At 47.9% G+C, this 19,496-nt stretch overlaps 1 protein-coding gene across 1 annotated transcript in view; it reads left to right on the forward strand.

Moving 5' to 3' along the window:
- HMCN1 (hemicentin 1) overlaps nucleotides 1-19,181 on the forward strand; it is a 163,509-nt gene extending 144,328 nt beyond the window's left edge. The window contains exons 86-107 of the mRNA XM_066555326.1: nucleotides 50-131; nucleotides 1,128-1,397; nucleotides 1,896-2,066; nucleotides 2,588-2,758; nucleotides 4,738-4,908; nucleotides 5,528-5,698; nucleotides 5,861-6,031; nucleotides 6,435-6,605; nucleotides 6,826-6,975; nucleotides 7,135-7,272; nucleotides 7,587-7,708; nucleotides 8,527-8,764; nucleotides 9,869-9,931; nucleotides 10,979-11,098; nucleotides 11,366-11,500; nucleotides 11,838-11,951; nucleotides 12,206-12,331; nucleotides 12,985-13,113; nucleotides 14,504-14,854; nucleotides 16,172-16,291; nucleotides 16,654-16,780; nucleotides 17,847-19,181. Of these exons, the coding sequence (XP_066411423.1) occupies nucleotides 50-131; nucleotides 1,128-1,397; nucleotides 1,896-2,066; nucleotides 2,588-2,758; nucleotides 4,738-4,908; nucleotides 5,528-5,698; nucleotides 5,861-6,031; nucleotides 6,435-6,605; nucleotides 6,826-6,975; nucleotides 7,135-7,272; nucleotides 7,587-7,708; nucleotides 8,527-8,764; nucleotides 9,869-9,931; nucleotides 10,979-11,098; nucleotides 11,366-11,500; nucleotides 11,838-11,951; nucleotides 12,206-12,331; nucleotides 12,985-13,113; nucleotides 14,504-14,854; nucleotides 16,172-16,291; nucleotides 16,654-16,780; nucleotides 17,847-18,213 (3,678 nt within the window). The 3' untranslated portion in view covers nucleotides 18,214-19,181. The remainder of the gene's footprint in view (nucleotides 1-49; nucleotides 132-1,127; nucleotides 1,398-1,895; nucleotides 2,067-2,587; nucleotides 2,759-4,737; nucleotides 4,909-5,527; nucleotides 5,699-5,860; nucleotides 6,032-6,434; nucleotides 6,606-6,825; nucleotides 6,976-7,134; nucleotides 7,273-7,586; nucleotides 7,709-8,526; nucleotides 8,765-9,868; nucleotides 9,932-10,978; nucleotides 11,099-11,365; nucleotides 11,501-11,837; nucleotides 11,952-12,205; nucleotides 12,332-12,984; nucleotides 13,114-14,503; nucleotides 14,855-16,171; nucleotides 16,292-16,653; nucleotides 16,781-17,846) is intronic.
- Nucleotides 19,182-19,496: the final 315 nt, after the last annotated feature.

Here is a 19,496-nt window from a genome sequence, read left to right on the forward strand (position 1 = left end):
TCACTGCCAGAAGGAGCCCTGTAGACTGAGCCCCTGTTTTGTTCCTCAGAATGAAGATGCTGGTGACTACAAGTGCGTGGCAACCAATGACGTGGGTGTGGTGGAGCGCAGCCTGACACTGACCCTGCAGAGTAAGGCTCAAAGGGAGGCCCCTTAAGGGAGTGTAAACTGCCTGTGGGGAGGTGCAGGCAGCTCCTGGGGGAGTGTTTCAGGTTGGGCACTGCCCTGGAGGTTTGGACTCATCTCCTCTTTCATGGAGTTGTAGAAGGGGCTTGGGTTGGAAGGGACTTTAAAGATCACCTGCTGTGGGCAGGGATACCTTCCACTAGAGCTGGTTGGTCCTTGAACACTTCAGGGATGAGGCAGCCAAGAGCTTCTCTGGGCATCTTTCATTATGAATATGTGAGAGTCTGATCTAAGCTGTGATTGACATCAAAGAAGAGAGAGGGATCTAAAGAGTGGTTGAGCCTCATCATAGAAACTAGTGTGGAACAAGCTGAGCTACTCTCTGAAAGGGCTTGTTTCTCTTAGTTCACTCAATACAACTGGAATAAACTAGACTCTCAACTTATATGAGGTGAATTCTAATTCTCATTGACAGTATTTTAGTTTTGGCAAAAATAATCCGTTACAGGTTTTCTTTGCTACTGGGATAATTTCTAAACATGCCTCTCCTACTGTAGCCTCAAGCATTGTGGGTCTGTTCCTTACCTCTCAGTTGTCTCTGGACATGAATAATATCATCTTCTTGTGGGTTTTATGAAAAACAAACCATTTTAGCAATAAAGAAGAACATGGGCTCTTATAGCTGGGCCTTAATCTCAGCTTTAGTCCTCAGATTGCTGCATGTTCATGTTCAGCTTGTTGGCATTGTAACGTGTCTGTTTGGTGGCACTGGGGAACGTGGTTTAGTGGTGAACATCGGTGATGGTGTTGGGTTGATAGTTGGACTTGGTGATCTGTTTTCCAACCTTAAAGATTCTGTGTTTCTGTTTAGCCAGCAGGGGATCAGCAATAATGGTTTTAGTCAAAGTAACCTGACTTGGGATTTCTCTGCACTCACTTTAGCACTAAATCAATCAGGCCTGTGCCCATGTGCTGTCACCCAAAGGACCCTTTCTCTTCAGGCCCCCCAGTGATCACTGTGGAACCGGTGGGCACCGTGCTGGAGGCCGGTGCCACGGCAGTGCTGGACTGCCAGGCCAGGGGAGAGCCCCCTCCTGCCATCAGCTGGTCCCGGCAGGGCCAGCCCCTGCTGGACAGAGACAGAGTGACCCTGCTGCCCAACGGCTCCCTGCGCATCGCCGCGCTGCAGAGGGAGGACACCTCCCAGTACGAGTGTGTGGCCAGGAACCTCCTGGGCTCCGTCCTCGTCACAGTGCCCCTCACTGTGCAGGGTAAGTGCACAAAACAGCAGAGTGACTTTGAAGCTGGTAGATGACAGCATTAATCTGGATCAAATGTGGTCAACATTCATCTTGCCCACGTTTTATGGATGAGATGTTTGGTCTTATCTTCTTTATTAGCATTAGGTCTCGGGTAAGCCTGGTCTGAAGTGTCAGCAGGGTTCTCTTTCATGATTTTATTTTATTATACTCATCCAGCTGGGAGAGATAGAGGCTGTGAAGGGTGAGAGACAAAAATTATAATGAAAGGATCTTGAATCAGATCCTGTCCTCAGAACATGTCATAACTGAACTGTGTCTCTAAAGAAAAGCATTTAGGAGCATACACAGTAATTGTCTTTGAACTATGGTCAGAGATTTGTGCACAGTAATGACATGAAGCGAGGTGGATTTCCAGGGGTCAGGAGGTGCAGTTTTCCCTTCTCTGTGCCTGCCTAAGGGAGCTGCAGGCCCCGGCGGTGCCCAGCAGCATCCCTGCTCCCGTTGCAGTGCACGGCGGGTTCTCCAGCTGGCTGGAATGGCGGGCGTGCAGCGTCACCTGTGGCCAGGGTGTGCAGGAGCGCGTCCGGCAGTGCGACAGCCCCGTGCCAGCCAACGGGGGCCGCGGCTGCCAGGGGCCCCACAGCGACCGGCGCAGCTGCCACCGCCAGCCCTGCCCAGGTACTGCTGCTGACACAGTCCCACACGGGTCTGGGTTGGAGGCACCCCAAAGCCCATCCAGTGCCACCCCTGCCATAGGCAGGGACACCTTCCATAGCCCCGGCTGCTCCAAGCCCCATCCAACCTGCCTGGGACACTGCCAGGGGCAGCCACAGCTTCTCTGGGCACGCTGTGCCAGGGCCTGCCCACCCTCACAGGGAACAATTCCTTCCAAATACCTAATCTAAATATCTCGTCTTCTAATTTAAAACCTTTGCCCCGTGTCCTATTGCTGTCTGCCCATCTAAGTCTCCCTCCCTCTATTTTGTAAACACTATTTAAGTACTGAAAAGCCACAATGAATTGACAGTTTTAATGTGCCTTGCATTAAGTGCCCAAACAATGAACTTTTATCACCATGGATCTTGATGGCAGATTAATTTTTCTAAGTAGTTGTAATTAATTTTGGAAGGGAATAGGAAATTTCAATAAATACTGCAAAAATACTGTTTAATGAAAACTGGGCTTTTTCTGGTCCTTAGTGGATGGGAGCTGGTCGGAGTGGGGGCTGTGGGAAGAGTGTTCAAGGAGCTGTGGCCAAGGGAACAGGACAAGGAGCAGGACCTGCAGTAACCCCCCAGCTCAGCACGGAGGGAAGCCCTGTGAGGGCAGCGCTCTGGAGTCAGTCATGTGCAACCTCAAGCCTTGCCCAGGTAAGAGAAGAGTAATTTAACCTTATTTGCATGAGAGGCTTCACATACAGGTCTCTTTGTTTCTCTAAACCCAAATTATCTCAGTTTATTTTTAGTTGTTCATTACTTATTTTTTTTAATTGAATGGCATGAGTTCTTGGAAATAGGAATCACAAAAGTAAGTGTAAGAAATCTTAGCAATTTCTTTTGTTTTTATTTTTACACCAATAAAAATATTAATTTGTATTTTACTGTTTTCCAGTACTTGTTACTCACATCCTCACAGTGTAAATTTTCTCTACTCTAAACCTATCCTGCAAAGCCAGTTAAAATAAGAAAAGAACCAAACCCAAACCACCAACTATTTAAAGCTATGTAAAAATGATTGTTAGTAATTTAAGACCTTATCTGCGTATTTTCCTCTGTTGTTATAATTTTTAGCCATATTTTGCTCCCAGCTACCTGAATGTTCAAGTTTCCTTCCTGTACCATGAGTATTTCCCACATTTGACAGGTTGTAATTTATTCAGAGCCTTCACCACTGTCATGTTCCCTTCTACACAATTTGCAATGTTTGATTTTTCCATTTTTCCCTGGCTCTGCTGCCACTGTGATGCCAAATAATCATCCATAGGCCTGAGACTCATTTCTCTAGGTTTTGGCAGGAAAATCAGCTCTGGCTGCTGCTCTCTGGCAGCTTTTAGCCAGGCTGCCTTGGCCCTGCTCAGGCCTCCATCCTACCCAGGGAATTGGGAAACTCCAGATTTGATTAAGTGTTCACGATGTTCCACGATGGTGGTGAGGTGATGTAGCTAAAAAACAGAAAGGGAAGAGTCAATCTTTGCTTGTCAAAGTGCTGTTTGGGCCACTGCTCATGGCATTTTGTGGGGGGTCTGGGATATCCCAGGTGTGTGTCAGCTCTGGGGCAGTGTGTGGGATCAGGGATATCCCAGGTGTGTGCCTGTTCTGGGGCAGTGTGTGTGGGATCAGGGATATCCCAGCTGTGTGCCTGTTCTGGGGCAGTGTGTGTGGGATCAGGGATATCCCGGCTGTGTGCCCGTTCTAGGGCAGTGTGTGTGGGATCAGGGATATCCTGGCTGTGTGCCCGTTCTGGGGCATTGTGTGTGTGATCAGGGATATCCTGGCTGTGTGCCCGTTCTGGGGCAGTGTGTGTGGGATCAGGGATATCCCAGGTGTGTGCCCGTTCTGGGGCAGTGTGTGGGATCAGGGATATCTCAGGTGTGTGTCTGTTCTGGGGCAGTGTGTGTGGGATCAGGGATATCCCAGGTGTGTGTCTGTTCTGGGGCAGTGTGTATGGGATCAGGGATATCCCGGCTGTGTGTCAGTTCTGGGGCAGTGTGTGGGATCAGGGATATCCCAGGTGTGTGTCAGCTCTGGGGCAGTGTGTGTGTGATCAGGGATATCCCGGCTGTGTGCCCGTTCTAGGGCAGTGTGTGTGGGATCAGGGATATCCCGGCTGTGTGCCCGTTCTAGGGCAGTGTGTGTGTGATCAGGGATATCCCGGCTGTGTGTCTGTTCTGGGCAGTGTGTGTGTGATCAGGGATATCCCGGCTGTGTGTCTGTTCTGGGCAGTGTGTGTGGGATCAGGGATATCCCGGCTGTGTGTCTGTTCTGGGCAGTGTGTGTGTGATCAGGGATATCCCGGCTGTGTGCCCGTTCTAGGGCAGTGTGTGTGGGATCAGGGATATCCCGGCTGTGTGCCCGTTCTGGGGCAGTGTGTGGGATCAGGGATATCCCAGGTGTGTGCCCGTTCTGGGGCATTGTGTGTGTGATCAGGGATATCCTGGCTGTGTGCCCGTTCTGGGGCAGTGTGTGTGGGATCAGGGATATCCCAGGTGTGTGTCTGTTCTGGGGCAGTGTGTATGGGATCAGGGATATCCCGGCTGTGTGTCAGTTCTGGGGCAGTGCGTGGGATCAGGGATATCCCTATGGCTGTGTGCCCGTTCTGGGGCAGTGTTTAAGCGGTGCTGCCCTTGCAGTGGCCGGCGAGTGGAGCCCCTGGGGCCCCTGGGGGCCGTGCAGCACCACGTGCGGGAAGGGCAGCCAGACGCGGCCGCGGCTCTGCACCAGCCCGGCCCCGGCGCACGGCGGCCCCCGCTGCCAGGGCCCCGACACGCAGCTCCAGCTCTGCTTCCGCCGCCGCTGCCCAGGTGAGACCAAACTTCTCCTTCCCTCCCCGCGTTCTGCTTCGTTCGTGGTTAACGCTTTCTTGTTCTAAAAGTCTAATCCCTGAAAAAACTCTCCTTCAAGCTTTTTATTGTCACTGACTCTGTCACTACATAGCATCTGCTATATACCCTGCAAATGGACCCCATTTCTTCTCTAGATGAACACCCTTAGCTGTCCCAGAGAGAGAGCTTTGATGTCCCTTCCAACCCTAAACTGGCTCCAGTGGAGAGGGTCTCCAGCCCTGGGAGCAGCTCTGGAGCCTCCTCTGGACCCTCTCCAGCAGCTGCATTCCTTTGCTTCTGGCCCCAGGGCTGGAGCAGCTCTGCAGGTGGGGTCTCACCTGAGAAGGGCAGACAGGAATCCCTCTCCCCTGCTGCCCACACGGGGTCAGCCCAGGGCATGGGGAGTTCTGGTCCCACCTCACATGGCCAGGGCTGGTCCAGCTCTCACCCACCCCCAGGTCCCTGGGGAGAAATCCCCAAGTAGCTGAGATGCTGTAGAGAGGCAGAGCCATCCATGTTCAGTTTTCCCCAATGCAGCACTTCTGTGCTGTGTTGCTGCTAGAGTCTGGGGCTGTAACTGCTGTGCCTCTCTCCCCAGTGGATGGGAAGTGGTCCCCATGGAGCAGCTGGAGCTCCTGCAGCGTGTCCTGCGGGGGAGGCAGCAGGCAGAGGACGCGCCACTGCTCCGACCCGGCCCCGCAGTTCGGGGGACACAAGTGTGAGGGGAGTGACATACAAATGGATTTTTGCAACAGTGATCCTTGCCCAGGTGAGTGCTTTGGGTCGGGCTGTTTGCCCACCCTCTGAGTTTGGTTGTTTTCTTTTGGGAGGAGAAAAACCAAAGAAGTTACTCTCCAACAAAAGTACTTTCCCAGCTTGACTGTCTGATTGTAAATCCCCGAGGAAGATCAAATCTGACTTATTCCTGCAGTTCATGGCAACTGGGGCCCATGGAGCAGTTGGGGAACTTGCAGTCGGACGTGCAACGGGGGCCAGACAAGGCGGTACCGGAGCTGTGACAACCCACGGCCGGCCAGCGGCGGCAGGGCCTGTGCTGGGGCTGACGTGCAGATCCAGAGGTGCAGCACGGACCTGTGCCCAGGTCAGTGCTCACAACAGCAGTGGCAATGCAGCTTTCCCTGGAAGACATCAGGGTATCTGCCATATGAGGAATGCAGACCACCTTCCTAGACACCACCTGGCCTAGGAAGTGTCCAAGGCCAGGTTGGACTGGGCTTGGAGCAACCTGGGACAATGAAAGGTGTCCTTGCCTGTGGTAGGGGTGGGACTGAATGAGCTTTAAGGTCCCTCCAACCCAAACCAGTCTGGGATTCTGTGTTTCTGATGGCAGGAGTGTTCACACCTGCCTGTTACAATGGTTTTGTTGTCCTTTAAGCTATCCTTTAGAACCTTGGTTCCTCCAGGAAGGAATTGACTTCAGCATGATCAATGCAGCCTGAAGCATTTAAATTGAAAAATTGCTTTCTTCATTCTTTATTCTGCAGTGGATGGAAACTGGGGGCAGTGGCAGTCATGGAGCCAGTGCTCTGCTTCCTGTGGAGGAGGAGAGCAGACCCGGGTGCGCCTGTGCAGCAGCCCGGCCCCATTGAATCGTGGCCGTCCTTGCCCTGGGGACTCCTCCCAGATATCCAGGTGCAACACCCAAGCATGTCCTGGTGAGTATTTACAGCCTGCATGCAGTGACAGTGCGCTGAAAGTCTGTGGCAATCCTGATTTCACTGGTGCTATCTCTCATCTTGGCCAGTTGACTGGGTAATTTAAGTTTTTGGGCTTAAATCTGCCCTGCAACTAAAGCCCAGTTCTCTCTTCCCTAAAATACCCAACAGCGCTTATCACATGGGGTTGTGTTTTGCCTTTCCCCTATCCCCTGCACAGGTGGGCCTGCACGTGCCAAGGGCAGCATCATTGGCAATATCAATGATGTGGAATTTGGGATTGCTTTCCTGAACGCCACAGTAACGGACAGCCCGGATTCTGACACCAGAGTGATAGAGGCAAAGATCACGAACGTCCCTCGGACCCTTGGTAGGTCTCTTTGACTTTGATCAATTTTTTCTCTGAATACAGCAATACTTTTGGTCTTCTGAAGGGTTACACTAGTTCTAGATCTTCATATTCAGCTCCTGTGCATGTGGGTCTGTGATGAGATCAAAGCTCCCCGCTTTTCTGTGGTGTTTCCTTCAGGCCCAGCGATGAGAAAGCTCGTTTCCATACTCAGCCCAGTTTACTGGACAACTGCCAAAGAAATTGGGGAAGCAATGAATGGGTTTACACTCACTGACGCTGTCTTCAAGAGAGAAACTCAAGTGGAGTTTGCAACTGGTGAGTTGCCTGGGATAGATCAGCTCTGTATCCAGTAAGTCAGATGGAGGCTGCATTTCTGAAAAGATAGCAGAGGACCATTTGGGTCTTGTGCTTACACTAATATTTTCAGATTGACTGTAGCCTTCTGAGCCTTTATTCCACCATTTAGAGCTGTAGTTTGAAATATGTCATGTTTTTTCTCATGGGCATGGTACAGCTTACAAAATATAAGTATAAATTACTGGTCAGGGAACTCCAGTTTCGATTCCATGTGGCTGTTGGGAGTCACTGTTGGGAATGTGTGCCAAATGAGTGTGCTGTTAAACTGCCAGGTGAGATCCTGCGCATGACGCACGTTGCCCGGGGCCTGGACACGGATGGGGCCCTGCTGCTGGATGTTGTTGTGAGTGGCCACGTGCTGCAGCTCCAGTCGGTGGCTGATGTCAGTGTCAAGGTAAAGCTGCTTCAGGTACCACCCCTGCTCTCGTGCATCTGTACTTCTCTCACCCAGAGGAAAGCAGGAAACACTGAGTCCTGCCACGTGCTGTACTGTATGTGACTTCTTTTGTGCTTGGTTGAACTGATGATGCTGATGTTGCCTTTGAAAGCAGAAAGTTCTCATTAGGAGGGTGGTGTTAGTCTCTCAAGAGTTTGAGGTGTTGGCAGGTAGTGTTGAGGAGGGTCTTCAGGGTAGTTATTGATGGCTGGCATGTCAGGGTTGCTTTGGGCAGAGCTAGAAAGGTGCATCTTTAACCTCTTGTAGTAATTAGTAACAGTACTTTACTGTATTAATCCCACCAGTATTTTACTGTATTAATCCCATCACACAATAAATATACCTGAAGTTGTTGATATTTTGGAAAACCGCAATTTGTAGTATGTCCAATATTTATACCCCTCTTGAGTGGCAGAATGTTTCTCCACCACTTATTTATTTAGCACATTTGTCAGCATCTGACTTCAAATAAAAGCCAAATATTTAGACCTCAAAAGATTGTAATTGAGGAGTAAGATATTTTTTAGAAATCCCCTGCTGTGGCTTCCATCATCAGGATCCTCAGTACATCAGTCTGAATTGATTTTTAAAGTAATAGACCAGGCAGTGTTAAGATTCAACAGTTAAAATAACAGTGAAAAGGACCTGTGCTTGTGCAATACTCCTTGTTCAGCAGTTAAGATAAGCCCCTTTCTCTAAGCACATCTCCCAGCTCTGAAGCTCAGGCCCAGGTGGTGCTGGTGTGGGAGCAGCTGAAGGCCAGGGTTGTGTTGCAGGATTACACAGAGGATTACATCCAGACGGGCCCTGGGCAGCTGCACGCGCACTCCACGCGGCTCTTTGCGGCAGACGGGGTCAGCGTTCCCTACACGTGGAACCACTCCATCACCTACGAGCCCTCCAAGGGCAGGATGCCCTTCCTGGTGCAGACCCTGCGCGCTGCCTCCATCACCACAGAGTACCACCCGCTGCAGGAGGCTGTGGCTTTCAAAATCCAGGCTTCCATTGCAAAAGGTATTGTTCTAGGCCTTCCCAGGAATCAAACAATGGGGAAAGACTGTTCTCTCTGCCTAGAATTCATTGAGTCACCTGTAGTCTCAAAAGGAAGTTCTGTGAAACTTGGGTAGCTTTAGTGTAGATCCCAGGACCTTGTTGATGTAACCCTTAATTAACTATTAGTTAGCATTGCTGACTGCTGGCTTTTATGAACCTGAGTGACCAAAGGGGACAGGCATGGATTTAGGTGAGCACATTTTCCTTTCAGAAACTCTAATTAATGAGCAAACTGGCCTGTTACTTCTTTAAGCTATTTGGGCTTTTCTTTTAATGTGGTAGGGAAATTACTCTGGTTTGGAAGTAAATGAAACAGAGGGATTGGCTGTCTCAGTCTTTCTTTTTCAGTAACAAGATTCTAAATTAAGTAAAATAAGGTTTTTACCACTTGCCAGACTATGGACTCATTGTACAATTTGAAAACCAAATACATTTTATTCTAATTTAAAAAGAGATCTGATAAAAGGGAATCTCTGGATGAAGATATGCCTGTGATTAAATCTGGCTAAGCCTTTACTGAACTAGCATTTATTTCCTCCAACAATTAAGATACTGGTGCTTGGGATTTTTTTTAAATTTCATTTTTTAAATTTCAGTTTTCAAGCAGCCAAAGCCCTGTCTCCTTTGAGGAGTCTCTCCCTGAGTTTCTCATTGCAGTTTGTAGTATATGGTTGTCTTCTACAGTGACCTCCTAAGATTTGTGACATGGTGACATTTGTTTGGTTTGGGTCTACTGTTCTCTTGTTATGTGAAGTAAAACTGAATGCTCTTTATTCTTTCAATAAGAAACTTTCCAGGGTGCATTAGGCTGGGATGGGACTTGCAGCCCACTCTGAGGGGACCCCCACACACCTGTTCAGTGTTACTAAAACCAGCACAAGCCATGCAATTCTGACTTTTGATGCCAAAGTAGAAAAACCACTAAAGGCTGGATTTAAAAGTGTCTGGTTTGGTGTTGAAATATAGTAAAGACTGTAAAATTGCTGGGCTGCAGTTCTTACTGTTAAAGTTGTGAAATGGCCATATTTTTATCCACAAGTGATGTGTGCTTTCTTTATCATACAGGGGATCGGAGCAACCAGTGCCCTGCAGGGTTTGCTTTGGACTCGTCTGGGCCTTACTGCTCAGGTAAGGACTGACATGGCTGGGTGTGACCATGGACTCCTGGACTGCTTTGGGTGGGAAGGGGCCTTAAAGATCCCCTATTTCCACCCCTGCCGTGTGCAAGGACACCTTCCACTAGCCTAGAGTGCTCCAAGCCCTGTCCAGCCTGGCCTTGGACACTTCTTGGACAGCTTCTCTGGGCACCCTGTGCCAGGGCCTCCCCACCATCTCAGAGAACAATTCCTTCCCAGTATCCCATCTATCCCTGCCCTCTGGCAGTGGTTATCCATTCCGCTTCTCCTGTGACTCCAGGCCCCTGTAAACAGTCCCTCTCCAGCTCTCCTGGAGCTGCTTTAGGCACTGGAAGGGGCCTTAAATTTCCATGAAGCCTTCCCTTCTCCAGGTGAGCACCTCCAGCTCTCCCAGGCTGGCTTCAGAGTAGAGGGGTTCCAGCACTTGGCGCATCTCCATGGTGTCCTCTGGACCTGCTCTAAGAGGTCCATGTCCACCTTGTGCTGAGGGCTCCAGAGCTGGGCACATTATTAAACCACCAGAACCTACATCCCCCTTATGTGTGCACTTCTAAAAGTGTGACTTATCCTTGCTAAAAGGTTGTAGATCCAAGGGCAGCTGAAGATGTTACTTCTGTCCTCACCTACAATAGGAGTAGTGCCCAGACAGCTTTTAAATCAGTACTTCATGTACACCTGGAGGACAATGAGCCTGCAGAGCAATGAAGGACTTGGGTGACCTGTGTGGAGGAAAGGCTGAGTGTTGGCACCTCAGACAGGAGCCCACATGTTCCTGCTTGGGGGATGGAGGTGGAGAGAAGCACATGAGTGCTGTCTCTCTGTCTCTCTAAGAGTTGGGGTTGTTTTAGGGAGAAATAATCTGAGATGATTTTGTGGATTTATTTCATTACTTCTTGAAAGATAGCAGATGAAGGGAATTACTGGATCTGGTTTTGCCCTGTGGGGTTTACTAGTTGCACACCTCTGAGGAAGGATCAGATTGGAGTAGTCTGACTGATTGGGAAGTCTCACTGGTTTTTCAAACATTTTCTTGTTCCAGATGAAGACGAATGTGCTGTGGGAAATCCTTGTTCCCACATCTGTCATAATGCTGTAGGATCCTACTACTGCTCCTGTCCCAAAGGCTTCACCATCTCTGCTGATGGCAGAACATGTCAGGGTAAGGAAGGTGCTGGGGACAGCTTGGATACAAATGCCCTTTAGATAATTGAAGGCCTTAAAATGCCTTAAGAGGCACTTAAATTGCTAAGGAGAGGTTTTATTCGGGCCGTTTTCTCATTATAAGAACACAATTTATTGGTGGTATTCTATTTCATAGCTGAATGTACTTGCAGTCATGTGTTTCTAGTTGCTGGTGCTGAAGGCACCAGGTTGGTGTGTCCCCTGTGCTGGCTGGGCAGGGTTTGCAGCTTGTTTCCCATTGCAGACATCGACGAGTGTGCTCTGGGGGGGCAGAGCTGCCATGCAGGACAGGACTGTGAGAACCTGCCTGGCTCCTTCCGCTGCGTGCTGCGCTGCGGGAGTGGCTTCCGACGGACGCCCGACGGCTTCAGCTGCCAAGGTACACCTCGGCCACGAGCTCTCTGCAGCTGAAACTCACTTTAGAGGGAGCCTCCAAGTACCTGTCTATATATTTTCATTCTTAAGGTTGTGGAGTTTTGGGGGTTTGGTCTTTAGGTTTGTTTTGTTTTTTAATCTTTTGCTTCTTCTGTCTTTAGAAAATTTAAAATCCTGTCAGGGAAGAAATTAGCGTTCTTGGGTTTGTGTCCCATGTGAATTTTCTTGTACAAAGATGGGAGAGCAGCAAACTCCTGAGCAGAACTCAGCCAAAGCCTGCTCAGGTAGTGCCCACAGGGTAACTGCCAGCCCTGGTGCCAAGGATTTGTGTTGTTCCACAGACATTAACGAGTGTCAAGAGTCCAACTCCTGCCATCAGCGTTGCTTCAATACCATAGGAAGTTTCCACTGTGGCTGTGACCCAGGATTCCAGCTGAAGGGCAGAAAATGTGTGGGTAGGGATGAAGTTCTGAATGTCCATTCCCTCTTTCCAACAGACCGAGTTCAACATTTATTTGTTGCTCTCTTATGAAAGAAAATGCTGCTATGGATGATATACTTGATGTACATTTTGGAATCTGGCAAGCAGTACTGAAAGCCAGAGGCAGCAGGAATTGGGCTGACTGATCCATGTGCATGAAATGATTCAATGTGTGGATGACATAATTGAGTCCAATCTTCCTTTTTTTTTGGCTTTTGTTTGAATAAGATGTCAATGAGTGCAGGCAGAATGTGTGCAGGCCTGATCAGCTCTGCAAGAACACCCGTGGTGGCTATAAGTGCATTGATCTCTGTCCCAGTGGAATGACCAAAGCAGAGAACGGGACTTGCATTGGTGAGTAGAAGCATTAATGCACTGTGTGGCTCTGGGAAACAGAGGGACAATGATGATATTTATTTTTATAAATAATCCTGAAGATTGTCCATCTCCAGTTAATAATATTTGTACATACTAAAGCACCAACTTGTTTTTGCTTATGGAGCATCTCTATTTAACTTTCTTTGTAGTTGGTATTAAAAAGCAGATGCATCCTTGCTACTTCTAGTTTTCTACTGTTCTTAAGCAAGAACAGTAAGATTTCCCTTGGTGGTCTTTTCTGTGTTGGAACCTTGATTTCTCTCAGTTATTCATTGACTGAAATATTTTGCTTTGTGTGTGCATGATTTCTTAAGAGTTGGCTCAAGAGCTCTCAATCAAGATCACAGGTCCCTGCTGCTTATCAGGGAGGGTTTTAAGCACAGCTGATGTTGTAGGTGGTACCAAAGCTTTTGTTCTAGTGGAATCATGGGATGATTTGGGCTGGAAGGGACCTTAAAAATCACCTACTTCTACCTCTTGTTGTGAGCAAGGACAGCATCCACCATCCTGGGTTGCTCCAAGCCCCATGCAGCCTGTCCTGGGACACCTGCAGGGATGGAGCAGCCCTGGGTTCCTCCCGCAGCGGGGCTGTTGCAGAGCTGTGACTGTTGCCTTGCCGTGTGCTGCAGATGTTGACGAGTGCCGCTCGGGGTCACACCAGTGCCGCTACAACCAGCTGTGCGAGAACACCCGCGGCAGCTACCGCTGCGTGTGCCCGCGAGGATTCCGCGCCCAGGGCACCGCCAGGCCCTGCGTGGGTAAGCTGCGCTCGCTCCTGTGCTCTGCTTTGCCTGGCTTTCTGCTGCAACACACCAGCAGTGCTGTCCCTGGGCGACACCACGCTGTAGAGACACCTTCGCTCTGTGTTTCCAAATTGGCCGTCTAAAACAAAGTGTTCCGTTCTAAACAAACAGAGCTAAATGGTTCTAAACAAACAGTCGGAGCTAAATGGTTCCAAACAGAGATTGGTTTGGGGCTGTGCTTTGAAAACAAAGTGTAAGAGGGACTCAGAGCACTGTGTGATGGATGACCACTCCACAGGAGGTTTCAGTTATAAAAATCAGGTGGGGTTTGTTGATGTGCCTGGCTGTGCTCATCTCTGGTTCATCATGCCCTGGCTCACCCCTGAAGGCAATCACACAAGGAGTCATGTGGGTTGCCCTAGGAGCACACCCCAAGAAGCCCAACAGACCCAGAAATGAGTTTGGCTCCTGAACATCCCAAGTACACCTATCCCCCCGATCAGGACTGCCAGGGGTGTTCCTCAGCAGACAGAGCACAAGGACCTGATCTGCATTTCTCCCTCAGTGCTCCACTCCTGGCATGGGTGGCTCCCAGCAGGGAAGGAATAGGATCCCTGGCACTCACAGGAATGCCAGCCATGCAGTCACTCCCTGTCCATCTTGGCATAAAGCCACCCAGGGTTTTCTCCCATATCTCAGGAGGCTCTGGAGCTCTGACGTGGGGAGCGGGAGAGTTTAATGTGTGAGGCCAGGGCAAGTGGATAAGCATAAGCACTTCCCCTGGCATTTAAGAGACTTCAGGAAGGCAGTAGGATCATTTAGCATCACCTTTACTGCATTTATGTCAAATACTTAAAATGTAACAGCTGACCTACCCTGATAGTGAGGATTTCTGAATGTGAGTTTGTGACACCAAGTGAGAGGCTGGTTTTGGTTGCTGTTACGTATCATGTCAGAAGAGCATTCCTCCCTGATGACTACTTCAAGATAAGCTTTCCTAAGTGATAAATAGTTTTTTATTTTTTTTTTAAACAACCTAAGATTTTTGATTGTCAAAAGCCAGAAGTGCTCATCTATGGAGCACTTAAGGAAAAACCCCAATTACTAAGAGAGTATTGAGCAGTTGAGGCTGAAACAAGGCTTCAGCAGGGCTCCTGTCCTAGTGAGCACAGTCACATCAGCCTGTGTGAGAATGAAGGTCTCTTACAGTCCAGGACAGTGGATCCTGCCTGCTTGGCCTAGTGTTCTCCGTGTTTTAGTGCCTCCAAACCTCGCTTTTATATCTTCAGCTTGTTCCTGACACTAAGTATCTGTGTGTATATATACGTATAGTTATGTGTTGTTGTTTGTTTGTTTTCTCTCCTTTCCACATGGTTTGGGGCTCTGGATCATGTCACATGAGCAGACATTAATGAATGTGAACAAGTGCCTAAGCCCTGTGCACTTCACTGCACCAACACCCCTGGCAGCTTCAAGTGTTTCTGTCCACCTGGGCAACAGTTACTGGGTGATGGGAAATCTTGCGCCGGATTGGAGAGGGTGCCAAATTCGGGTGCCTTTTACAGTAGCTATAACTATGCTCAGTTCTCCCCTGGGAGAGACAACCAGCAACTGCAGCACTATTACAGGCACTCCTCAAATCTCTACAGCTCCTTCTCAGAGTATAGGAACAGCAGAATACCTTTCTCCAGGACTAGAAGGAACCTTAGAGAAACTTGTCCTGAAGGCTATGAGGCAAGAAATGCCAGATGTGTAGGTAAATGTCAGTCCTATCTATGCAACTCTGTTTTGGGCCTTATTCTTAGGTTACTGTGTGATATATACCAGGGCTGAGGGTTTGTGGTGCTGGGGTTGTGTTTTCTATTACCCTGGTCAATATTCAGAGGGTTCTGCATGTTCTGGTCTCTGCTGTCTTGGCTCACATTGTAGCAAAAATGTTCTCAAACCTCCTTACAACCTTTTTTTAATTGTGCTGCTTATTACCTGTGTGCAAAGTATTTCCCTCTGTTATTGTCTTTCTCCTGATCATGGTAGCTCACCTTGGTGAATCTTCTCACACTCCAAAAGCCACCAGAAGCCCCGACCTAGTTACAGTGCTTCTGTCAGACTCCCACTGGCAGCAGTAATCCGTGTCAGAAAGGTTTGGAATGAACATTTTAGAATCAATCACACTGGGGCCACTGCCAGCACTGCCACTGTCACACAGGCAACAGGCAGAGAAGCTTTTAAATTATTATTATTTTATGTAAGAAAACAGGTTGCAGTGTAATTCAGTGAGCATGGAGAAGACATCAAACCTTGTGTTTAAGCTACAGAGAGGTTTTGATAGTCACATCCATGTGGATTGTTATGGTATAGGAGTTTGAGAGACCCAGTATACAACTCTGAAGGAAGGAAGGGTTTGTTTCCAATTTTGATCTTCATCTCAGCTTCCAGTTGGAATTAGTTAATATGCCATGAATATTAATAATATTAATATTCCAGGAAACTTGCATTTCATTGAATAAACATCTAAATTTTAAAATTATTGTTTAATGTGAAAAATGCTCCCAAGTGATGCTTTTGTTAAAGAAAATCTTTTCAATAGGCAACCATCAGGATTTGCTAACAGCACAAATGTTTGTAGTCACATGTGTTTCTCTTTTCTGTTTGCATTTTGATCTAATGCAACCCCTGCCAGTCAGACAGGGGAAGCAAAGACCTTCCTTCCACTATTTAACCATGCAAATCTGAACTCCTGCTTGAGATTACTTTGCTGCTGTCCTGCACTAGGCAGATGTTTCAAAAGCCATTATAATTACAAATTATCTGTGTCTAAATCATGCTAATGTGCTCTAAAAACTTTACATAAGGAGCCCCTCAAAGCTGCCTTTAGTGCCTGCAGAGTTACAAGGAATGGCACAGGTAAGGGAAGAGGACACTCTGGTCTTAGATGTTCAACCCCATCAGAAAAAGAGATCCAGACAACTCCCACCAGCTCTGTCTGTACACTTGCAGTACCTAAATAGGGGAGAAGTACCTGTGTTCATGGCAGGCTCAGGGAATGCTGAGGTGTTGGTGCTTCTCTCCACAGACATTGATGAGTGTGAGAGCAGAGACACGTGTCAGCACGAGTGCAGGAACAGCCTGGGCAGCTTCCAGTGTGTCTGTCCCGCCGGATACCGCCTCATGCCCAACGGCAAAACCTGCCAAGGTAGGAGAGCTGTCCCTGCAGGGCTCTGGGGGAGCTCTGCAGAGAAACCTGACACTAGCCAGGCCCAGCACATGGCTGAGCCACCTCTCTGAATTGGCTATGTGAGTGTCAGCATCCCAAATTTCAGGTTTCAGAAGTTTTTACGTGCCACACTTTATTGTTTCATAAAACATCAGCAAACTAGACAATTGCAACTTCTGATTCTCTGCAGTTCCCCTGTGACTTTCTCATTACACACTGAGCTTCAAGCTCTAGGGTCAAACAGAGGCACATTCTGAGCCCTGCTCAACCTTTACCCACTTTGATTTTCACCCTAAAATTCTTCTACCAGCAGTTGATCCCTTGCATGTTTTTCCATCCAGATATTGATGAGTGTCTTGAAGAGGACATAAATTGTGGATCAAATCAGATGTGTTTCAACATGAGAGGAAGCTACCAGTGCATAGACACCCCTTGTCCTCCCAACTACCAGCGAGAGCCACATTCTGGGTATGTTTTATTCTCAGCCCCTTCTCACCTGTCCCAAGCTCAGCTCCTTAATTTGTGCTTGTTAAAGGAGAAAATTTAAGTTTGCCTGACACCAGTAGAGCTCACAGTAGCTAAAGGTAAGGCATTGCCATTGGAGGTCATAGAGTCAGAGTCCTGGGATGGTTTGGGTTGGAAAGGACCTTAACAGAACATCCAGTTCCACCCTCTGCTGTGGGCAGGGACACCTTCCACTGTCCCAGGGTGCTCCAAGCCTTGTCCAGACTAGCCTTAGACACTTCCAAGGGATGGGGGCAGCAACACTTTCTCTGGGCAATCTGTGCTACTGCCTCAACTGCCAGGGAAGAATTCCTTCCTAACATCTAATCTGAATCTCTCTAATGGCTTGACTTGCTATCAGCTTCAAAGCATCAGATACCTTCTTTTAGTAATGAAAATAACTCTAAGTTCCTGTTAAGCTTTGTTATTTCCCTGTTCTGGGAAGAAATCCCATATTGATTTCTTTTAATCTTTCAATATCCTCAAAGAAAAATAGCTTTTTTCATAGTCAGAAACCATCTTTTGGTATCAAACTCAACCTGCAGTGACATCTATGCTGACATGGAGATCATGCCCTTTGACTTCCATTAGCACTGGCAAACTGCACTAGCAGAGATTTCATGTTTTAACTTTTGATTAATAAAAGTAAATTTTATTCTGCCCATCATTCCAAATTCTTTATTTTATGACCCAACAGACACATACCTCAAATGCTGCCCAGAACATTTTAAACTATTCTAATGTTTAAGAACACAGTCACTAAAACTTACCCTATGGACATCAATGACATCAGTACAGCCAACATCTTTCTGAAATGATCCTGTTGAGGCAAAAAGGGACATTAAACTGGGCTGCAGTGGCTAAGGAAATGGTGGATAAAGGAACAGTGGATAAAGAATGCATGAGCACTTCTAGAGAACTTCTAATCTGCAGCAGGGTAAACAGGGCAAGATTTTCTCCTCTAAGACCTATCTCAGTACTTAAGATACTGCACCTTCTCTCTGGGCTAAAGTCTTCTGCTCCTTCCTAGGTTCTGTCTCAAGAGCTGCCCGGCCAATGACCTGGAGTGTGACCTGAGCACCTACGCCCTGGAGTACAAGCTGCTGTCGCTGCCCTTTGGCATTGCTGCGGGGCAGGATCTGATCCGGCTGGTGGCCTACACTCATGACCAAGTCATGCACCCCAGGACCACCTTCCTGATGGCGGAGGAGGACCCTGCAGTGCCGTTTGCCCTGCGGGATGAGAACTGGAAGGGGGTGGTGTTCACCACGCGGGCGCTGCGGGAGCCCCGGACGTACCGCATGGGCGTGCGGGCCCTGTCCTACAGCGCTGATGGCAGCGTCGAGTACCGCACCACCTTCATCATCTACATCGCCGTGTCCGCCTTCCCCTACTGAGCTCAGCCTCCTGCCCAGGGCCAGGCCTGCTCCTGCCTGCTCTGCTGCCTGCCCCACACGGGCAACCACCACACTTCAAAGGTGCTGTGCTCTTTTCTCCTCCCCTGCTTCCCAGAGGCTGCCTCTCCAGTTCCGTTGTTCTAATTCAAGGGGAAGATCCATGGCTTTGAGGACCTGTTACCACTTGCTTTATTTATTACACTGGAATAGTCACTTTCCACAGTACGTTCTGAAAAGCAGCAGAGAAATCTATGTAGGCAAAGCAAGTAAGCAAGGAGCAGCCTCCACTGAAAGAAACTGAAGAAAATAAACCCATAATTTCAAGTGGTCTACTTATTTTAAAGGTTGCTAAGTGTTTTAAATTTTATATCTATTAGATTTTTTTCCTTATCAATTACCCAATAGAATTAGGGCTGTGCTATACTATGTTGTATGCTCCAACCCACCAAATGCCACTGTGCCCAAGGGTTGCAAATGCTGAAACAAACTACGTTAAAGTTTGTTTGCAGCTAATGAATCTACAGGAGAATTTGGAACTGGTATCTTTGGTTTCCATGCAAGTGTAGAGATGTTGCTATTTCTTGGAAGAAAAAACCAAAATGGCTTCTTCTACTTTATAGAGCAGGTATTTTGTAACTTGTTTTTACTCTGCCATTCTGGTATAGCCATTTATTTAACCCAAACCCATATCCACTGCCATACTCCCAGCTCAGTAAATGGTCTGGGGTTTTACGCACATGGAACATTTTTCTCCAAAGGTGATGTAAGTTTGGTTCAATAATGTCAATACACTGTACACAAGTAATTTTGCCAAGATGTATTCTATTTTTATGGACGTGTATATATGTGGTTTTTCCTATGTGTATTTTCTATGCAGTATCTCAAGAGTGTTTTACAGTTAAGTTTGCATAAAAGGACAATGTCAGTACAATGAAAATAATCAAAATAAAGGTTCCCATCAACTTTGAGACTGCTGGGAGTTTTATCTTTGAAAAAAATCTTTTCCATTTCTAAAGCTCTCACCCTAAGTGCCAGGGGACAATGCAGAAGGTACCATGCCCAGCAAACCAGGGAGCAGCTGCAGCTCTTTTCCCTCTTCCTGGCACCTTGGGGTAGTAAGAGACTATCACCAGCTTTAAAGTAGATTTTCAGCCACAAGAACAAATGGTCTCCCATAGAACTTCGTCTCTATTCTTGTATATTATTAAATAATGTTAGACATCCCTATCACCACTTGTTGTCCCCTTGTTTTTTCTTCCCTTTCCAGTGCACTAAGTGAAGTA

The sequence above is a fragment of the Molothrus aeneus genome, chromosome 9 (assembly GCF_037042795.1).
Source record: "Molothrus aeneus isolate 106 chromosome 9, BPBGC_Maene_1.0, whole genome shotgun sequence".
In the NCBI taxonomy this organism is placed as follows: Eukaryota; Metazoa; Chordata; class Aves; order Passeriformes; family Icteridae; genus Molothrus; species Molothrus aeneus.